The sequence below is a fragment of the Oncorhynchus mykiss genome, chromosome 12, assembly GCF_057628025.1.
Source record: "Oncorhynchus mykiss isolate SJ-2025 chromosome 12, ASM5762802v1, whole genome shotgun sequence".
NCBI lineage: Eukaryota > Metazoa > Chordata > Actinopteri > Salmoniformes > Salmonidae > Oncorhynchus > Oncorhynchus mykiss.
In genome coordinates, this window is record NC_143033.1 from 55,507,053 (window position 1) to 55,529,447 (window position 22,395).

General features: G+C 45.0%; 1 protein-coding gene across 21 annotated transcripts in view; it reads right to left on the reverse strand.

The window, feature by feature from the left end:
- Positions 1 to 22,395, reverse strand: part of LOC110537788 (transcription factor COE1-A) — a 150,368-nt gene that overhangs the window by 10,472 nt on the left and 117,501 nt on the right. For 6 of the 21 annotated variants that reach the window (XM_036937820.2, XM_036937817.2, XM_036937819.2 and 3 more), the window contains exons 11-14: positions 14,036 to 14,124; positions 2,793 to 2,858; positions 975 to 1,152; positions 625 to 804 (exon numbers count right to left, since the gene is read on the reverse strand). In XM_036937820.2, the coding sequence (XP_036793715.1) occupies positions 625 to 804; positions 975 to 1,152; positions 2,793 to 2,858; positions 14,036 to 14,124 (513 nt within the window). Of the gene's footprint in view, positions 1 to 624; positions 805 to 926; positions 1,153 to 2,792; positions 2,859 to 14,035; positions 14,125 to 22,395 lie in introns of all 21 variants that reach the window. The other 15 variants (XM_090192787.1, XM_036937812.2, XM_090192785.1 and 12 more) reach the window with 3 other exon arrangements.

Consider the following 22,395-nt stretch of genomic DNA (forward strand, 5'->3'; position numbering starts at 1 on the left):
CCAGAACCCATACTGTACAGCTCTTCAGACAGGCCACTGGACTACAGACCAGAACCCATACTGTACAGCTCTTCAGACAGGCCACTGGACTACAGACCAGAACCCATACTGTACAGCTCTTCAGACAGACCACTGGACTACAGACCAGAACCCATACTGTACAGCTCTTCAGACAGACCACTGGACTACAGACCAGAACCCATACTGTACAGCTCTTCAGACAGACCACTGGACTACAGACCAGAACCCATACTGTACAGCTCTTCAGACAGACCACTGGACTACAGACCAGAACCCATACTGTACAGCTCTTCAGACAGACACACACACCACTGGATTAAATTAGAGTCACAGGGAGGAATGGGGGTGTCATGCATTTACAGTAGCAGTCAGGTCAATAGGGGGAGCTCTGCAGTGAATTGTGGGTGATAATGTGGGTGAGCTGAGTGTGGGTGGGTGAGTGTGAGAGCTGGGTGTGGGTGGGTCGGCTGACCGGATGGATGGAGGTGGGTGAAGGCGGCTGTGAGCTGGGTGTGGATGGGTCGGCTGACTGGATGGATGGAGGTGGGTGAAGGCGGCTGTGAGCTGGGTGTGGGTGAGTAGAAGAGCTAGCGTGGGACTCACTGGCGTAGGGCGAGTTGGCAGCGCTGCCGTTGAGGAAGCTGGGGGATCCTCCCAGGTTGGACATGACAGTGTTGCCATAGCCGTTCATGCTGGTGGTCACAGAGCTGTAGTTAGTCTGCTGGGGGGTGGAGCTGGGCACATAGCCATGTGGAGACACGCTGCTCGTGTTCCGACTGAAACCTACACAGACAGACCGACAGAGACAGAACAAAGACAGATCAGTCACCTTGTTCAATCAAAGAAAGACGTAAAAATGTAACTTCACAGATAACTTCACAGTGACTACATTGCTTTTCAGTTACCGGTTTCTATGACGATAGCGCCACACCCGTATCGACCCGCCCCCTCACCCTGATTGGCTCCCTGGGAGGACTCGGACACATTGACGGCCAGCTGGCCAGGGAAGGAGTTGACCCCCATCATGCCTGCGTGGACGGAGCTATTGCCCAGGCCGCTCAGTTGGTTGTGGTTCCTGGGAACATTGTAGAGAGCCTCTGCTATGTCCGCCGCCCGCTTCAGAATAATCTCCTGCCACAGGAGAACACAGTTAGACGAGCGTTCACATATACTGGTAGAGGAGCGCTGACAAATAGAACCGTAGCTTTCATGTGAACAACATTGGTATCAGTTAAAGTAGCATTCACATGAACAACATTGGTATCAGTTAAAGTAGAATTAATGTGAACAACATTGGTATCAGTTAAAGTAGTATTCACATGAACAACATTGGTATCAGTTAAAGTAGAATTAATGTGAACAACATTGGTATCAGTTAAAGTAGAATTAATGTGAACAACATTGGTATCAGTTAAAGTAGAATTAATGTGAACAACATTGGTATCAGTTAAAGTAGAATTCACATGAACAACATTGGTATCGTTTAAAGTAGTATTCATGTGAACAACATTGGTATCAGTTAAAGTAGCATTCACATGAACAACATTGCTATCAGTTAAAGTAGTATTCACATGAACAACATTGCTATCAGTTAAAGTAGTATTCACATGAACAACATTGCTATCAGTTAAAGTAGCATTCACATGAACAACATTGCTATCAGTTAAAGTAGTATTCACATGAACAACATTGCTATCAGTTAAAGTAGCATTCACATGAACAACATTGCTATCAGTTAAAGTAGCATTCACATGAACAACATTGCTATCAGTTAAAGTAGCATTCACATGAACAACATTGGTATCGTTTAAAGTAGAATTAATGTGAACAACATTGGTATCAGTTAAAGTAGAATTAATGTGAACAACATTGGTATCAGTTAAAGTAGAATTCACATGAACAACATTGGTATCGTTTAAAGTAGTATTCATGTGAACAACATTGGTATCAGTTAAAGTAGCATTCACATGAACAACATTGCTATCAGTTAAAGTAGTATTCACATGAACAACATTGCTATCAGTTAAAGTAGTATTCACATGAACAACATTGCTATCAGTTAAAGTAGCATTCACATGAACAACATTGCTATCAGTTAAAGTAGTATTCACATGAACAACATTGCTATCAGTTAAAGTAGCATTCACATGAACAACATTGCTATCAGTTAAAGTAGCATTCACATGAACAACATTGCTATCAGTTAAAGTAGCATTCACATGAACAACATTGCTATCAGTTAAAGTAGCATTCACATGAACAACATTGCTATCAGTTAAAGTAGCATTCACATGAACAACATTGCTATCAGTTAAAGTAGCATTCACATGAACAACATTGGTGACAGTTAAAGGACTGCTAACATTAACAACACCAATTCAAGCAGTGTTCACATTAGTACCACTGTAACGTGGCCGTACCTGCGAGCATTAGTCAACACATCATTTCCCCCATATATTACCGTTACTGCCCTCCCCTCGTCTAGACAGGATGACTCTAAGTAGCTTACAAATGACTTCCTGTATGTTTAATGTGTAATCACTATTTTCACAAAGTGGCAATATATTAGTAATAGTGGGAATAATTAATGTGGACATGTCTTGTAAGTATTTGATGAATATTTGATCAGGCATGTTATTAACCACCGGAGATGAATTAATAATGGTGAATAACTGGCGTCAACGCGGATGCAGGCGATGTGGCAGGATGTGGAGGGGACAGAGGGAGAGCAGACCTGAGAGTGAGGTGGCGTTTGTCTGTCTGAACCTCACCTGGTTGTTGTGGGGCATCCCATACAAAGCCTCCACAAGGTCTGCTGCCCTCTTCAGAATCACCTCCTGTAGACAGAGAGAGAGAGGGACAGGGAGAGAGAGAGAGTGAGAGAGAGAGAGACAGACAGAGAGAGTGGGACAGGGAGAGAGGGAGAGAGAGAGAGACAGAGGGAGAGAGAGAGAGAGAGAGTGGGACAGGGAGAGGGAGAGAGAGAGAGTGGGACAGGGAGAGAGAGAGAGAGAGAGAGAGAGAGTGGGACAGGGAGAGAGAGCGAGAGAGAGAGACAGACAGAGAGAGTGGGACAGGGAGAGAGAGAGAGAGTGGGACAGGGAGAGAGAGAGAGAGAGTGGGACAGGGAGAGAGAGAGAGAGTGGGACAGGGAAAGAGAGAGAGAGAGTGGGACAGGGAGAGAGAGTGAGAGAGAGACAGACAGAGAGAGAGAGAGAGTGGGACAGGGAGAGAGAGAGAGTGGGACAGGGAGAGAGAGTGAGAGAGAGACAGACAGAGAGAGTGGGACAGGGAGAGAGGGAGAGAGAGAGATACAGAGGGAGAGAGAGAGAGAGAGAGTGGGACAGGGAGAGGGAGAGAGAGAGAGTGGGACAGGGAGAGAGAGAGAGAGAGAGAGTGGGACAGGGAGAGAGAGAGAGAGAGAGAGGGACAGGGAGAGAGAGAGAGAGAGAGAGAGAGAGAGAGAGAGAGAGAGAGAGAGAGAGAGAGGGGGGGGGAAGGAAAGAGGAAGAGAAAGAAAGACAGAGGGAAATAAATAATTGGAGAGAGAGAGCGAGAGGGGGAGAAAGAAAGAAAGGGTAAGAGAGAGAGAGAGAGAGAGAGAGAGAGAGAGAGAGAAAGAGAGAGAGGGTGAGATGGTGTAGAAATACATTTTTGTTCAGCTATAAGCATTGAAAGACCTCAGATTTGTGGTTGTGTCATCTACTGTAAAACCTTCAACTTTCACCTCTCTCCTGGCTCTTCTACAGTGCAACATGCAATTTGGTCTTTTCCTGGAATACCTTGAACAATTCCTTTTAGTGAGTACCATAGCCAACCACCTAACACAATTCAAGACTAACACATGGTACAATACTGTACAGAGAAGCCTGTTCAGATTATGACAGAGAAAGAGAGAGAGAGAGAGAGAGAGAGAGAGAGAATAGCACCAGTATTGCGCTCCCTCTACATCTGTTTTCTATTGGAGAAAGACAATGCAATCTGTGTGTAAAGGTCACTAAGCACTTCTTCATACACTATTCATTGGTGTTGGGATTTTATTTTATTTTAGCAAAGACACTTCTTTCTCAGAACACATTTCCATGGCAATTAGACAACAGTCGTCAACACAAAGGCATTTTTGTTAACGAGAAACAATTCTTCAAGTGAATCATTCCCTCGTTTCATCCAGGGGGGTGGGGGGAGTATCCTGAGCCAAGCTATGCCAACTGTGTGAAATATTGCTGTATGTATCCTGTTGGCTGTTGTTTCTCATAAGCACTAGACTCCCTCCTCTCCAACTCATCAAACGCTTTACGGCTGCCTAGGGAACTTCACTCTTATCTCCAATCTAAGACGCAGCCCCCCAGGGACACCAACAACAATAATTGCATTCATTTCTCTGTCATTTCGACTTGTTTTGTTAAATAAGTTGTTTTTCTTGTTGTCTTAAAAGCATATTATGTGTTGTCAAGTTTTTTTTATTTTTGAATTAAAAATGATTTCCTAAAGGAAGCGTTGTTTTTTTTTTTTACGTGTCTTATGCGTTCTGACATGCCAGGTCCAGAAAAGATAGAAATTCAGACCACTCTGACTGCCGGAAAATCACATTAAGGCTTTGCTATAGACTCATTTCCTTTAGGCTACCCTAGATCCTAATATTTTTGTGTACAATTATTCTCAGACATACACGCTCAGTTACAGAACTTCTACTTACAACTGCGAATTCAGACATGCAGAACCAGACAAAAGTTTGGACACACCTACTCATTCAAGGGTTTTCTTTATTTTTTAGAATATTTTCTACATTGTAGAATAAAAGAGAAGACATCACAACTATGAAAAACGCTTATGTTTAACTATGTTTAACACTTTTTGGGGGGTTCCTACATGATGCCATGTGTGTTATTTCATTAGTTGTGATGTCATCTCTTTTATTCTACAATGCAGAAAATAATACACATATAGAAACTGCTGCTTAACTGGTGTTAAACAATGGAAAGGGGAAACCAAAGACAACAACTGTCCATTATATGGCCAATATACCACGGCTAAGGAAGGACTGTTCTTTCGCGCGACGCAATGTGGAGTGCCTGGATACAGCCCCTAGCCGTGGTATATTAGCCATATACCACAACCCCCCGAGGTGCCTTATTAGAGTCGTAAAAATAAATATTTTGTCATACCCGTGGTATACGGTCTGATATACCACGGCTGTCGGCCAATCAGCATTCAGGGTTCGAACCACTCAGTTGATAATATAACATTATAATGCATAGGAGCTCCCATATTAACTGTACAGAAACACCACTCTACCCTAATCAGATGAATCTGTTTTCATCTTTACATTCATCCTTTTCTCCTTCCTATGCCCCCCCCCCCCTCCCCCCTGTTTAAGCAGACACCTGTGTGTGAAGGGTCCTTTTTAAAAGTTAATGTGCTGGGCCCACAGCGTGAGGCTGCGGAGCGACAAGCAGAAAATTGCTCTCCCGTTCCCGGTGTTAACCTCTGCTGTGAACACGCCCTGCAGCATGTGTGTGTAGGCGTGTGGGTGAAGCTGTGTAGGCGTGTGTGTCTGTCTGTGTGTGAATGTGTGTGTGTGTGCAGCGCTGGAACATATTGCCTCTCAAACCCGGGGACCATACAGACAGAACATGATGAGGAGGTCAGGAAAGCAATAAGGAGTTTTAGTGCGCTGTCCAAGGTGCTAAATTCACTCAATTATGGCAGCGCTGCCACTGTGTTAACCTCTCATTACTGGCTCAGTGGGCCGGGGGAGGACTGGGGGAAGGAAGAGAGACCACTCCACACTGCGCCCGCCTCCCAGCCTCCCACAGCCCCAGAGAGATGGAGGGATGGAGAGACACGGGGGTCCGGGGAGAATATAGAGAGAATATGGAGAGAGTACAGAGAGATGGAGCAGAGTGTGTTTCTTTGGTCTTGTCGTCTCTCTGTGTGGCTCCAGCCCCTGGCCCCAGAGAGCTATGGAGGGACATGTGGGACAAGGGAAGCCTTCCATCAGATGGAGATGAGAGAGACGAGGGGAAAGTCAGATCACACACATTACTGGGTGAACACAAACACCAAGGATAAATCACAGAGGACGCAGGCTGAGACACAAACACCGCAAACACCTCGCTCCTGAGCTGTTCCCCTCTCCTCATGACCCCCGGAACTTTTCTCTATCCTCCAACACGCTCTGCTCTCTCTGTCTAAACCCTAACCTCTCCATCTCATCCTGTCTCCGCCGTGATCAATATATATATATATATATATATATATATATATATATATATATATATATATATATGCATGATACGACAGACAGACAGACAGACAGACAGACAGACAGACAGACAGACAGACAGACAGACAGATAGATAGATAGATAGATAGATAGATAGATAGATAGATAGATAGATAGATAGATAGATAGATAGATAGATAGATAGTGATATCAGCATGATCAGCATGATCCATTGGCCTGGTTTGTGTAACCCGAATCCATTTCCTCCTGGGTTACAGTAAACGCAGGCGCCCAGCGATAAACAGGAAAGCAACCCGATCCTCCGGCTGGTCAGCACCATCATTAACCGAACATGGACTCCTGTCTTGCTGCTTCACAAACCCAGAACACACTTCATATAAAATAGCTAAGGTTCTACAGCTCTCACTCTTTATACTACAGTCTGTTTATGACTAGATGTACTTACTATAATTATTTCTTTCACCATTGTTCTTCACACTAAACTGTAGTGACAATACTGTGTGTGTGTGTGTGTGTGATCCATGTGCTAGCTTACTGTCTTCCTGCAATAGGACCACTCTCTCTCTCTAGATGACCACGCGACACTCTCTCTTTCTCTTTCTCTTTCTCTTTCTCTTTCCCTGTCTCTCTCTCTCTCTCTCTCTCTCTCTCTCTCTCTCAGGAGGAAGTGCCTGCGCTCTATCAGACAGGCTTTTACTGGGTAAATGATGATAGCTCCTAATGTGATCACCATACATTAGGGAGAGGAAATGGTGGGAAAGAAACACTTGGGTCATATCTAGATGTAAAGGCAACACGCAAAGAACACATTCACACGCAAGCCAGGCCAGCAAATACATGACACATTTATCCCTGAGAGTGTTCATTTACAATTGTATCATCTCCTAATGTTCTACCAGAGCCATAATACAAGCAGGGTCAGAGTCGTTCGTCTTGAACAGAGAGACCAAAATGATGATGTCATCCTCTAGCTGCCCAGCCCCTGCTCCCCCCTGCTCCCATGGACCCCTAACTCCTCTCTCTAATGCAGCAGGCTGCTGGGACTTCGTTTACGATAGTAGTTGGTGAGACGACACAGTATGATGTCATCTCTGCGTGACTCAATGACCACTGGAGAAATGTCCAATATTGTATATTGGGGCAGCAGGTAGCTTAGTGGTTCGAGTGTTGGACCAGTCACCGAAAGGTTGCTGGATCGAATCCCTGAGTTGACAAGATACAAATCTGTCGCTCTGCCCCTGAACAAGGCAGTTAACCCACTGTTCCCCAGTAGGCCATCATTGTAAATAAGAATGTGTTCTCAACTGACTTTCCTAGTTAACTATAAAATACTAAAGATTGATATTGTATCTTCACTGTATGACTCTAATATTGTACAGCACATTCCCTGTACCATCTCAGTCCATAGAAATAAGTTGTTCTACTCTGGTATCAGCATTCAAGCCCATCCAGTCATGACAAGTGGAACACCATAAAACATTGACTTCCACAAGCTTCAGTAGCTCTCAGCAACCTACGGCAGATAGATACATCTCACAATCAACGACTTTCCTACAGTTTGTTTTGAGCCCGCCTTGGAGAGGAAGAGAGAGAGAGAGAGAGAGAGAGAGAGAGAGAGAGAGAGAGAGAGAGAGAGCGAGAGAGAGAGAGAGAGAGAGAGAGAGAGTGAGAGAGAAGGAAATAGGAAGAGAGAGAGGGGCTTTTGTGTGGCTACTGCTATGACTGGTCTCACAGTGTGTTCGGTTCATCTATGCTACCTTGCCGTGTGGAATACAGACAGTTAGCTTTTTTTCACGCAAACGAACGGCGTGTAAACTGTATACACGTATATCTGATACGCAGGGCGAGCTACGGAACAAACAACAACAACATGTTGAGGGGACGGATGGAGGTTGTTGCTGGGGAATAGTTCATTCCTGGCGGCCCCAGATTGTCCTTGTTGAACGCATGCCAAGGGGGGTCAGTCTAAAGGCAGCCTCTGTCTTCTCTGTAGTGGTGTGAATGTTCACTGAACAATTAGAGCTTCTGCTTTCCCGTCCTAATCCCTTCACACGGCCCACTACTCCGTCTGTCCCTGCCCGCCTGTCTGTCTGTCTGTCGCTCCCCACCCATGTGCTCCCGTTGGGCAGCCAGGCGACCTGGCTGATATGTGCACTCGACACACACACACACACACACACACACACACACACACACACACACACACACACACACACACACACACACACACACACACACACACACACACACACACACACACACACACACACACACACACACACACGCTTGGTCCCAATCACTGTCCCTGTTCACCTAGGCTAGAAAATCTGCTGTGACGATCCAAATGAATGTCAATGATATCCACTGGAGCTTGTCTATTATCGGTTCCAGTCTGATCCCAGGCCTGATGTGTTATCAACTCAGACCATTCTTCTAGACTGGATAGAGGGATGTTGTCACTTCTTCAATTGTTTTCTTTCTTTCTCTCTCTCTTTCTTTCTCGCTCTCTTACTCTCTCTCTCTCACTCTCTCTCCCTCTCTCTTACTCTCTCTCTTTTTCTATTTCTACCTTTCTCTCATTCTCCCTCTCTCTCCCCTCCGCTCCCTCTCTCTCCCTCCTCCACCCTGGGAGATTGAGTTCAGCAGTTGAAAGGAGTGCCGTCAACAGACAGTTATTACCTCAATAAAGGAGGAGATCGATAGGGCAGAGATGAGCAGCCAAGCTGGTGATATCAGCAGAGAGGAGAGGAGGGGGAGGCCACTGTGCCAGTCAGCCAGCCAGAGAGGCTGCTGGGAAAGAAATGACCTACACACTTCCCGTTGGCCGCCCATGTCCAAACACTTCACAAGACGTTACAGTAAAGACGTCAAATGCGTGGGGGATGATTACCCCACCCCACCCCAACCCCTTCTTATGCCCACACACATAATCATGGTATCACACACGGTCACACTATCACAAACACTGGTGTGTCTTCCCCTTTACTGTGACTCAATTACTCTTAGCGGAACAATAATACAGTCCAGGGAGCGGAGGCTTCGATCGGCTGCCCCGCTGGAGGGCAAGCTGCCGACTGCACCATGATGGATCACCTCTGGCTGCCTGCACACTTAAACAGCCCCCCCCCCCCCCCCCCCACACACACGCATATGCACACACGCACACAGCGCACACAGACACCCGCGCTCTCACGCACCCATAGATTGCTGTCCCATACATTGCAAACCTTGGAGTGTTGAGCCTGCGGATAACAATGTGAGAAGGGAGATGTGACTGTCTGTACGTGCATGGGTGATATTGGAGACAGCGTGCTAGAGACAGAGGAATGAAGGACAGGCAACGCGTTCTTGTATCCTGTGAGCCTATTGTTTCAGAATGCCCATTTATAGTCTAGGACCTGTGTATCTTTTGCACACGTGCGCGTGCCTGTGTGCACATGCATAAACACACAGACACACGTTTAGCTTGACATCCCTAGGGTTGTATGGCACCTGCTCAGGCTAATACAAGGTATAAGAAGAGTGGATGTTTTCCTCCATGAGGCCTCCCTCTCTCTCTCTCTCAGGGGACAGGGTTGTTTTTCTCAACTGTTAGGAGGATGTTGAGGGAGGGAGCGAAGGGGGCATGTGGGTGACAGAGGACCTCATGACCTGACTATAACCCACTCAGCTCAACGCTGATGGCCTACAGCAGGGGTCCATAATTACATTCAGCCGTGGGCCGATTTTTCCTTTGGCGGATTGTCGGGGGGGGGGGGGGGGGGGGGGGGGGGGGGGGGGTACATAATTATAAATCATTTTTACACTGGAAATTGACCGCAAGAATCCCGAACAGATAGATATAGTATAAGAAAAAAAACATAATTATTTCAAACCTTGATTACATTTGGCCGATGCCTCTCTATTAATGCATGGGAATACTTGGGAACAAATTTCTGAATTAAAATAATTTTACAGTCTTTTATGTCTTACAACTAAAATAATCAACCCCCCCTAAAAAAGTTCAATTAAAAAAAAAATCTCTGAGAACTCGGGGGTGGGGGGGGGCAAATAAAATCACCCGCAGGCCGAATTTAGCCCCTTGGGCTGCCTATTGGAGAACCCTGGTCTACAGTCTCAAAAGGCTTTAAAGTATTGGATTGGATATTGCTTACTAAGTAGCACACTCTCCATCTGAATCACACTCAGTCAGTAGCGACATGACCTTATCCAAATGAGGTCCTCCTCATCTCAGACACTAAGCCCTTGACAATCCAGTCTCATCAAGATATGGCTACTGAACGCCAGATTTGACAGTACTTGCTTCTGGCCTGGACCAAGAGAATGTCGAGCATTCTAAAATACTCTTGGAGGCGCCGGCTCTGCCTTGCTGAGCAGGACTAGACAGCAGAGCCGACAGCACCAACTGGCTGCGTCACCATCAACACCTATAGAGGTTTATCAGATCTGTCCTCCCCAGGCCAGCTGCAGCCAGGCTGGGTAGTGGGGGTGGTATAGGGGACGGCGGTGTGGTCCGTACTAACACAGATAACCACATCAGAGGAGGGGGGGGGGGGGGGGAGTACGGGGGTCGAAAAGAAGGTGAGTCACTGGCCCATCCGCCCTCTGACTCATCTTTTCCAGGAAGTAGAACACTCCCACTGCCTGATGACATCATTACATTATCAACACCGGTCAGTCATTGGGTATGACATCATTTCCTGCTAGATGTCTCCTCTCACTGATTAACACGTTATGTTGGAGAATGTATTTCAAATGTGACGTACTGGAACTCCATGCTGATTTTTCTCACTTCAATCAAAAAAGAGAGGTCAGCAAAGGCAGTGAAAATGACCGTGTCAATCTCCATGTCCACGTGTCCGATTTTTTACAAATCAAACCAGCCTCATTGGGCATGACAGTGCACTGGTCTGCATCTAATGGGGATAAAAGTGCTGGGAGTGTGAGTGAGTGGAAGGCGTTCGGTATGGAGCGATGGCTACAATAGCTGTCTGTTTGCCTATTACACGGCTGGTGCTGCTCTACATGTGAGGTTAATGTGAACTAATGACGTGTGCAGTGTGTGTGTGTGTGTGTGTGTGTGTGTGTGTGTGTGTGTGTGTGTGTGTGTGTGTGTGTGTGTGTGCGTGTGGAAAGCCGTTTTAACATATATTAATATTATTTTGTAATATTATTTTTTTTAAACATTATTTTGTTTTATATATAAAAAATGGAATCAAAATCAAAATATCAATATAACATGTTTTATATAATTGTTCGAAATATATCGATAATTACATTTTTTATATCAAAAACGTGAATTTTCAATATCTATTTTCTATGTCGATAATTATCTAATTATGCATATATTAGCATATATTTAGCATTATTAATAGTCTTCGCATTTTGTTGCCTTAAAATGGATTTTAAAATGGATTCGATGTTTTTAAAATTCTACTAATGTACTAATTCTACTATTACACAATTCTAAAGTGAACAAAAAATGATAGAACATTTCCCAAATTAATAAAAAAGACAAAACAAAAAGGTTGCCAAAGGTGCTTTCGCCAAGTATTAACTGTGGGGTGTGAAGACATACGCAATCAATACATTTTCCTTTCTTATTTTATTTCTTATTTGGGGAACGGCAGGTAGCCTAGTGGGTTGATGGATCGAATCCCCAAGCTGACAAGGTAAAAATATGTTGTTCTGTCCCTGAACAAGGTAGTTAACCCACTGTTCCCCGGTAGGCTGTCATTGTAAATACAAATTTGTTCTTAACTGACTTGCCGTGTTAAATAAAGGTTAAATGTAAATTAATTTGGAAAATGTTCAATAGCTTTTCTTTCACTGAAGGTATTCTAGCTACTAAAGTAACGAGGAGAGTAGTGTCCTTCACTACACACCAGAGCCCAGGTTGGATTGCCAATGGAGCTGCTGTAGTCTTAAGGCACAGTGTCAAACTCATTTCATGGAGGGCTGAGGGTCTGTGGGTTTTCACTCCACCCTTGTACTTGATTGAGGAATTAAGGTCACCGGTTAGTAAGGAACTCCCCTCACCTGGTTGTCTTAATTGAAAACCAGCAGAAACTAGACCCTCGGTGGAATGAGTTGGACACCCCTGTATTACGTTCTGCTTCAGTTCGGCTGGAACTGCTGGTTGTCCTCTGGTTTTCCTTTAAATTAAGCCAGAGACAACCAGGTGAGGGGAGTGCTGAACTGAACGAGATAAAACCAGCAATAGGACTGTTTGAGACGCCGAAAGAGTTTTGCACAGGATATCGTAGTCGCACAATTTGACATCTAACTAAGATGCTGGGTGCAGTATTTCTCAAGTGAACAAAATGTGCATGAAAACGATTCGTCTCTCGCTGAAGGACAACAAACACTTCATTTTAGAATCCTTACTGTTGACCAAACACCGACAAAGGGCAGTAGACTTCGGCTACCGACTTCAACTCGCCTAAAGAAAAACACAATGGTGCAGAAAAAAAAACACCTTCCCGAAGGCCAAAACGAACAGAAACGTTGTCAGCGTATATGCACAAACATTTTCCTGCGCCTTTAGAGCGTGTGGAGCATGTTTGAGCTAGGAGACTGGGCTAGAAGTCTGAGCCTACTCTAGGTACAGTACAGGGGCGAGGAGCGGGGTGGAGTGGGGCACACAGCCATACTGCTCCTAATTACCTTCCTCTTACTCTATTAAGTGCTGTTGTTCCAGCAGGGCTCCAGGGTATGAGGCACAGAAAACAAGATAAAGTGCTGTATATTTATTACTCCCAAAGGATCAATTTACACCCTGCTTTTCTGTGGCTCGCAGAGCGCAACATGCACACACGCAAGTTATACACTCGTCCAGGTACGCACACACATAGCGTGCACACATGAACACACACACACACACACACGCACGCACACGCACGCACGCACGCACGCACACACACACACACACACACACACACACACACACACACACACACACACACACACACACACACACATATTGCTGGTGAAGGAGTGTAAAGGAGTGTGGTGCTTTGCTTTTGCACCACTTTTAGGCCATGCTAACTGTAACAGAAAATGGTGTGCACTTCCACAGCAGTGATGTCAACTGCCCTTGGACTAAGCGCGTTCGCCCGGCGACACGTGAGATTGTTAACACGTGCAGGAGTCTGTGTGTCGTCGATGACATCAGAGATGACAAGGACTCCACCGCTGCCGAGACGCGAGTCTGTTCCCTTTGATGTCACAGAAAAGTGTGCGTCGCTGGAAGCGCTTCAGTGAGAAACGACGCCGATCCAAACAGCTGGTGAACACACAGGGTCAGATCACCCAACAGGCTACAGTACAGTATGCTCAGGTTCAGCTGCATCTGCACTCTGCAGGAGCACCGTACTGGAGAGGACCTGATCTTTGCCTGCGTAGATAGAACTGACACATCTTTGTATAAAAAGATAAACGATCCTTTAGTCCTAATTGTTCACTCAACAGTCTTTTTTGCTTCACTGATGAAACAAATACCGTATCTAGAACATTATATAGGATCTTGATGCAAGTGAAAGACAAAACGTTATCTAGGCAAGAGTAGCAAGATAGAGCCGCTGACTCAAATCATTTGAGAGTGGTATTGGTAGAATATTTTAAAATCAAACTACTTTTAGATTTTCTAACAAAACATGCTTAAATGTGTAGAAATATAGACATGGAGGGGTGTGGACTGATTGGACAGTTAGGGTACAGGCTGTGGACTGATTGGATTAGTAGAGGTGCAGGTCGTGTAACTGGTACCTTTGGAAGGCGTTCTGGATCTCCAGGGTGTCGGGGGATGACCTTCTGCAGCCGCTGAAAGCCGTAGTCGATGGTGGGCTCATTCAGAGCTGAGGACACACACACACACACACACACACACACACACACACACACACACACATACACAGGAGCACAGGGTTACAATACTGTAACATCATCTAAGAACAATTTGAGCATATGATCACAATATCATCTCCAAATGGCCTTGAGTTCACTCTTCGTATAGTATTCATCGTGCCGTTCTTTGTACATTTCCAGGACATTTCGGAAGTTGTGTCCCCAGTGGAAGTACAAGGTAGCAGAAAAGTGACTGCCCTGAATACATCAGTAAAACACACGCATCAAGGAACCAGACAGGTACCAAGGCACTTTCCAGCCTGTGATTTGCTTCAAAGTGAGATTTTTCATTAGTTTAAGCAACAATCTTGAGATAAAACAGAGCTAGCGTGAAGTAGAGTGAAGGGGATTTAAATATATGATCGTGGCTAATGGAAGTCATTTTTACATTCCCATGAAGCTAGATTGCCTGTATTTATAAAAGTGAGTGTAAAAAGCACATACGGTATGGTAATCTGGGGATTTTAAAGGACATTTACTTTTTTACGTTTAGCATTGCAATTACTGGCATAAACCCTTTATCCTGTCAGAAGAGAGAGAGAGATGTAAAAGCCTGTCAGTCAGTGAGGGGAGCGAGGCGAGAGGCATATTTGCATGCCTGCTGACAGCCAGCCAGGCGACTAGCGATAGAGGAACCGGAATGGCGGAGCGGAGTGGGGGCAGGGGGAGACAAGATGGCTGCCCAGCCCCAGAGCATTGTTTTATGGAGTTCTATCTGCCCTAAATGGAGCCTTTAAGAGCTCTGTGAGACTCAACAACAGCACAGACTTAGAAAAGGATTTGATGTGACAAAAAGTACCTCAGGTTCAACTTCTGAGAAGAAAAATGTCTGACCTGAAGGCTGATTTCACCCAACAGAAAACAAGTGTTGAGGATACTCACTTCAGAATTATTTTGGATAATTATTACCATGGACAGGCATAGTTTAGGTTTAAAATATAAGTGAATAACAGGGTTAGACTATTCCTGTTGCTAGAATAACAGTTTGCACATTATCACTGACACAAATGCTCATTTATTCTGAAAAGGATCAAATCATGTCTGTGGCAAAGAACGTTTTCACCGCAGGGACTGAACCCACATCACCAATGACAATTCCCAATTTTCTAACAAAGAGCAGAATAAAAGCTAGATATTCCAGCAGGAATCTGATACTGTCTGCACAGCCGAACGCCCACCAACACCAGCCATCCCTAAACCCCGTTCCCAAGCCCCGGCCTCCACAGTCTGTGGATGTGGGGCTTTCTCTTCCTGTTATCATAACCTCCCGGGCCTTTGTCAAGACGCCTGCAGCATTTTGACACTGGAACAATGACCCTTTCTTCTGCTGGGTCTGGGGGGAGAGGGGTCTGGCTGAGTATATGCTGTGATGTCTGGTGCTCTCTAGGAGACCCACACACAATATCTCGGTGACTCACCACATTCACGGATATACTATCTATATGCACACAATCACGCAGGGACGCAGGCATGCGCACACGCACGCACACACACACACACAGATGGAGAAAATGGAGTGGTGGGAAAAGAGGAAGAGAAAAATAGTGTTTGGCATGGTGTAAGGGTATGGATAAAGGAGATATTAGAAGGGTGTAAGGGTATGGATAAAGGAGATATTAGAAGGGTGTAAGGGTATGGATAAAGGAGATATTAGAAGGGTGTAAGGGTATGGATAAAGGAGATATTAGAAGGGTGTAAGGGTATGGATAAAGGAGATATTAGAAGGGTGTAAGGGTATGGATAAAGGAGATATCAGAAGGGTGTAAGGGTATGGATAAAGGAGATATTAGAAGGGTGTAAGGGTATGGATAAAGGAGATATTAGAAGGGTGTAAGGGTATGGATAAAGGAGATATTAGAAGGGTGTAAGGGTATGGATAAAGGAGATATTAGAAGGGTGTAAGGGTATGGATAAAGGAGATATTAGAAGGGTGTGAGGGTATGGATAAAGGAGATATTAGAAGGGTGTAAGGGTATGGATTAAGGAGATATTAGAAGGGTGTGAGGGTATGGATTAAGGAGATATTAGAAGGGTATGAGGGTATGGATAGAGGAGATAATATAATGGTGGGAGGGTATGGATAAAGGAGATATTAGAAGGGTATGAGGGTATGGATAGAGGAGATAATAGAATGGTGGGAGGGTATGGATAGAGGAGATATTAGAAGGGTATGAGGGTATGGATAGAGGAGATAATAGAATGGTGGGAGGGTATGGATAGAGGAGATAATAGAATGGTGGGAGGGTATGGATAGAGGAGATATTAGAAAGGGTGTAAGGGTATGGATAAAGGAGATAGTAGAAGGGTGTGAGGGTATGGATAGAGGAGATAATAGAATGGTGGGAGGGTATGGATAGAGGAGATAGTAGAAGGGTGTGAGGGTATGGATTAAGGAGATATTAGAAGGGTGTGAGGGTATGGATTAAGGAGATATTAGAAGGGTATGAGGGTATGGATAGAGGAGATAATAGAATAGTGGGAGGGTATGGATAGAGGAGATATTAGAAAGGGTGTAAGGGTATGGATAAAGGAGATAGTAGAAGGGTATGAGGGTATGGATAGAGGAGATAATAGAATGGTGGGAGGGTATGAATAGAGGAGATATTAGAAAGGGTGTAAGGGTATGGATAAAGGAGATAGTAGAAGGGTATGAGGGTATGGATAGAGGAGATAATAGAATGGTGGGAGGGTATGGATAGAGGAGATAATAGAATGGTGGGAGGGTATGGATAAAGGAGATATTAGAAGGGTGTAAGGGTATGGATAAAGGAGATATTAGAAGGGTGTAAGGGTATGGATAAAGGAGATATCAGAAGGGTGTAAGGGTATGGATAAAGGAGATATCAGAAGGGTGTAAGGGTATGGATAAAGGAGATATCAGAAGGGTGTAAGGGTATGGATAAAGGAGATATCAGAAGGGTGTAAGGGTATGGATAAAGGAGATATTAGAAGGGTGTAAGGGTATGGATAAAGGAGATATTAGAAGGGTGTAAGGGTATGGATAAAGGAGATATTAGAAGGGTGTAAGGGTATGGATAAAGGAGATATTAGAAGGGTGTAAGGGTATGGATAAAGGAGATATTAGAAGGGTGTGAGGGTATGGATAAAGGAGATATTAGAAGGGTGTAAGGGTATGGATTAAGGAGATATTAGAAGGGTGTGAGGGTATGGATTAAGGAGATATTAGAAGGGTATGAGGGTATGGATAGAGGAGATAATATAATGGTGGGAGGGTATGGATAAAGGAGATATTAGAAGGGTATGAGGGTATGGATAGAGGAGATAATAGAATGGTGGGAGGGTATGGATAGAGGAGATATTAGAAGGGTATGAGGGTATGGATAGAGGAGATAATAGAATGGTGGGAGGGTATGGATAGAGGAGATAATAGAATGGTGGGAGGGTATGGATAGAGGAGATATTAGAAAGGGTGTAAGGGTATGGATAAAGGAGATAGTAGAAGGGTGTGAGGGTATGGATAGAGGAGATAATAGAATGGTGGGAGGGTATGGATAGAGGAGATAGTAGAAGGGTGTGAGGGTATGGATTAAGGAGATATTAGAAGGGTGTGAGGGTATGGATTAAGGAGATATTAGAAGGGTATGAGGGTATGGATAGAGGAGATAATAGAATGGTGGGAGGGTATGGATAGAGGAGATATTAGAAAGGGTGTAAGGGTATGGATAAAGGAGATAGTAGAAGGGTATGAGGGTATGGATAGAGGAGATAATAGAATGGTGGGAGGGTATGAATAGAGGAGATATTAGAAAGGGTGTAAGGGTATGGATAAAGGAGATAGTAGAAGGGTATGAGGGTATGGATAGAGGAGATAATAGAATGGTGGGAGGGTATGGATAGAGGAGATAATAGAATGGTGGGAGGGTATGGATAAAGGAGATATTAGAAGGGTGTGTGAGGTGTGTGATGCTAGGTGTTTTCCATGGAGTGTTATAGTAAATGTCAGTTACAGCTTAGTGTATTATGTTCCATAATTGGTCTGTCTGTGGTGAGCTCACACACACCAGTGGAGACAAGAATATAGCCAGTCAATTTGTCTCAGAATGGTCAAAAAGACCCATTAAAAAGCATGTGTCCACATCTGTACAGAGAATGGCATCCACATATACTGACAGATAATAACTACTGTATGTATTTGTAATGTAATCGTGACCGGTAGCTCGTAAAAAAAAAGAAGGACCACCAACATCAAAACACTCCCATATACAGTGCATATAGAGGTATAGAGAACACACACACACACACACACACACAAAGAGTGGCACCAGGTAACATGGCACCACACGGGCCCACTATAACAACAACCATCCTGGAGTTAAAACAGAGCTCTGTGTCTCATTCACATATCATACTCTGACTGTGCCTATTGTTTCTCCCTCTTACCCTCCTTCAATCCCTACAAGCACATATTCCATTTAACATAATGACTCTTTGAGCCAACAATGCTTCAATTGTTCATCAAAAGGCGAATTAAAGGAGTGTGTGTCTGTGCATAGTGGCAGGTTGCCTGGAATGGGTAGGTGAGTAGCCCAAATACAGTGTAGAGGAGAAAAGAAGACCCCCTCCTCTCTCTCTCTCTCTCTCTCTCTCTCTCTCTCTCTCTCTCTCTCTCTCTCTCTCTCTCTCTCTCTCTCTCTCTCTCTCGGCAGGGACTGATCTAATTGATTTAGCCACGACAGTCTCCACATTATTATTTAAAGGAGAAGAATTCAATTAATATTCAGATGAAGAGTTGTGTTAGGGAGATGACGGGTGTAGCAAGGAGTCATGTAAGGGGAGGAGGAGGATGGGCCCTGCTGAAGCTTAGGAATCGAATATGGATGAGGAGGTGAGGGAGGGACGGCAAGGTTGAGGAATGGTGTAGGGAGGATGAGGGAGGTTGGCGGTTGATGAGGCCAGGGAGCAAGGCGGGGGAGGGGGCCAGGGCTGGCGGTAGGGCAGGCCGCTGCCTGTAAGGTCTCCATTAACAGGCTGATATGGAGATGGATGGGCTCTGCTCTGCGTGTCAACACGGCCACGCAGTTGTGGATGTCAGACGCTGTTTACTCCCCCTTATTGCTATCGATTTCCACATTGGGCACAATCTTTGCACCAGGAGAGCGGATAATATTCACTTACTGGGAGGTAAGAGGGCAGGGAAAGGGGGGAGAGGAGAGGAAGGGAGACACTTGGAGCTCGATGAATGAACATGAGGGGCGAAGTGCTCCCGTAGCAATATCCCCATGACAAAATGAAATGTTTTGTGGTGATTCATTTTGAGCTCAACATAAAAAAAAAAACATGATTTCCCCTCACTGTTGATGCCAGCCCCCGAGAGCAGAGAAAAACCTCCCAAGCACCCAAGAATAATCGGTTACAAAATATGTTTGTCTTGTCTTAGGAAAGAACTAACCTTTCCTCCACTTACACCACTGAGAAATCATACTGAACACACACATTTAAATCTGTGTGGGAAGGGGGGGCCAAGTCAAGGTAGTATGCCAAGAAGGAAACATATTCTAGGGGACGTGAGCCTTTAAAATGTGCACATATGTTCCCATTCATATGAATGGAGTGGAGAGGTGGTCAAAAGCTGACAGTGATTCTAACCAAACATCCATTGTGTGTGCCCGGATACACTGTTTATGTAAAAATGACTCTCCGGTTCCATTACACCAGGCCTATTCTCTGCCCTGCACTGTTTTCAATGAATGATTCCACTTGATAAGCATTGACAACAAAAGTATGTGTCGCAATTTATAATCATAGTCCAGTCATAGGGGACCGAGTGGCGTGTCACTACAGACCCGGGTTTGATCCCGTAGTGGCTGTATCACAACCGGCTGTGATCGGGAGTCCCAGAGGGCGGCACACAATTGCCCCAGAGTCGTTCCGGGTTAGGGGAGGAATTGGCCGGGTTTGGTCGTCATTGTAAATAACAATTTGTTCTTAACTGACTTGCCTCGTTAAATAAAGATGAAATTAAACATAGACAATTGCAGTCAAAAGCTCCAGTTATATTCGGCGTGGCTAATCTGTCTCGTTATAAAAAATGATTTCAAAACGGTTACAAAAGCAATCGTGTTCAGGGAAAAACAACCAACACCACCTTATCAGGAAACACCCTGCCATCTTGTCTTCAGAAACAGACCGTTTATAGACACACAACACTATAGATATCATATTAGTGAAACAAGACCACATAAACATGTTGAGAATGGAGAAGTGAGTTTGGGTGGCCATCCGTCCTCCTGTACCTCTGCCGCCTGGCGCTCTCTGCATGTGCAACAACTCAAACCACACAGAGAGTATTTATAGTGCGGGAGAATTCCCTCCTTTAACTGTTTTATTGTTTTCCACTTATTAATACCACATGTGTTGACTTGGGGAAGAGATGCTGGTTTATGTTACTCCATGGGCTGCATTAGCTCGTGGTTTTACACCAGAAATAACACACAGGGCAGCTCGGGTTTGCACCGAATCAACCCCTAAAATGTCATTGGTGGAATTACTGACCAGAAAATGTATTGTAGTCATAATAGAGAAATGAAAGTGACCCAATATGAACAGGAGTTTGACCTTAGAGTCTACTTAATGTTTGACCTTGGAGAATTAGAGCACCCTATTATATTAAGGGTGGCAGGGTAGCCCAGTGGTTAGAGCATTGGGACTAGTAACCGCAAGGTTGCAAGTTCGAATCCCTGGTAAAAATCTATTGTTCTACCCCTGAACAAAGCAATCAACCCACTGTTCCTAGGCCGTCATTGAAAATAAGAATTTGTTCTTAACTGAGTAGTTAAATAAAGGTAAAAATACAATTAGGGCCAGAATGCAACATGGCATTGCTACTTCTTAGTAACCCTACTCGACCACTGTCAGAGAACGACACATTACCAGGTTACCGTTACAGTTGACCACAACAACAAAAAACTTTAGCAAAAAGGAGGTCTTCAGGAGAATTCTCCAAGATTAGGCCCCTGGTTGTCAACACTGGATTTTCAACAGTCTACTAGTGTATAAAGCCTCTCTAGCCATGGAATCACAGGGACAGGCGTTCTGACAGTGCTCCCCCAAAGAAGATCGGATCCAAACGACTAAAACTAAACAGCAATAAATAAATGAACACAACCCCCCCCCCCCCCTCCCCCCCCCTCCCCCTGCTCAAACCACTATGTGAAGGATTCCTTGCAATCACACAGATCAATGCTCATTGAAATTTCATGAGGGCAGATCCAGGCCTCATCATATTTCACAATAATGACCTGGAGAAGAGGTTGATGTGGGGAGGAGTGGAGGGGGTAAGGAGTGGGGTCAGACCCCCCCCCCCCCCCATAAAAAAATATGTCAGTGTAAAGCACGGTGTGGGGAGTGGGAGGGAGCCTAAATCACTATTAGAGCAGTGTTCCGCATAGGCCTGGATATCTACATATATACTTACATATTTACCTATATATATATATATACAGTATATATATATATATATAAAACCAGCAGAACTAGATCAGTATGGATTTTCCCACTATTCTCCTCACCTGCCCCTTCCACAATAGCCTTGGCCCTCCACTGCTTACAGTAAATAAAATGGAGATAAAACACCAACATTGCTTCCATTGTTCTATTCTTTTGGTCTGTGTGTTTCCCCCCCTGTTGGTGTTAACCAGGCCAGTGCATGTTCCCCTAGCTCAGGTGGGAGTGGTAAATGGACTGGGCCGGGCTCCCTCAGGTTCTGATAGGTGTTAGCGGGGTAGCTACCGTAGCCTGCTAATCCTCCTGTGTGTGGTAATAGCTAGGGCTGCAGTTTAACAAGCTTTGGTCTGGACTGGACTTGGGGAGAACGATGGAGAACAGGGGAGAACGATGGAGAAGAGGAGAGAACGGTGGAGAAGAGGAGAGAATAGGGGAGAACGATGGAGAAGAGGAGAAATTAGGGGAGAACGATGGAGAAGAGGAGAGAATAGGGGAGAACGATGGAGAAGAGGAGAGAATAGGGGAGAACGATGGAGAAGAGGAGAGAATAGGGGAGAACGATGGAGAAGAGGAGAGAACGATGGAGAAGAGGGGAGAACGATGGAGAAGAGGGGAGAACAGGAGAACAGGGGAGAACGGGAGAACAGGGGAGAACGGGAGAACAGGGGAGAAGAGGGGAGAACAGGGGAGAACGGGAGAACAGGGGAGAAGAGGGGAGAACGGGAGAACAGGGGAGAACAGGAGAACAGGGGAGAAGA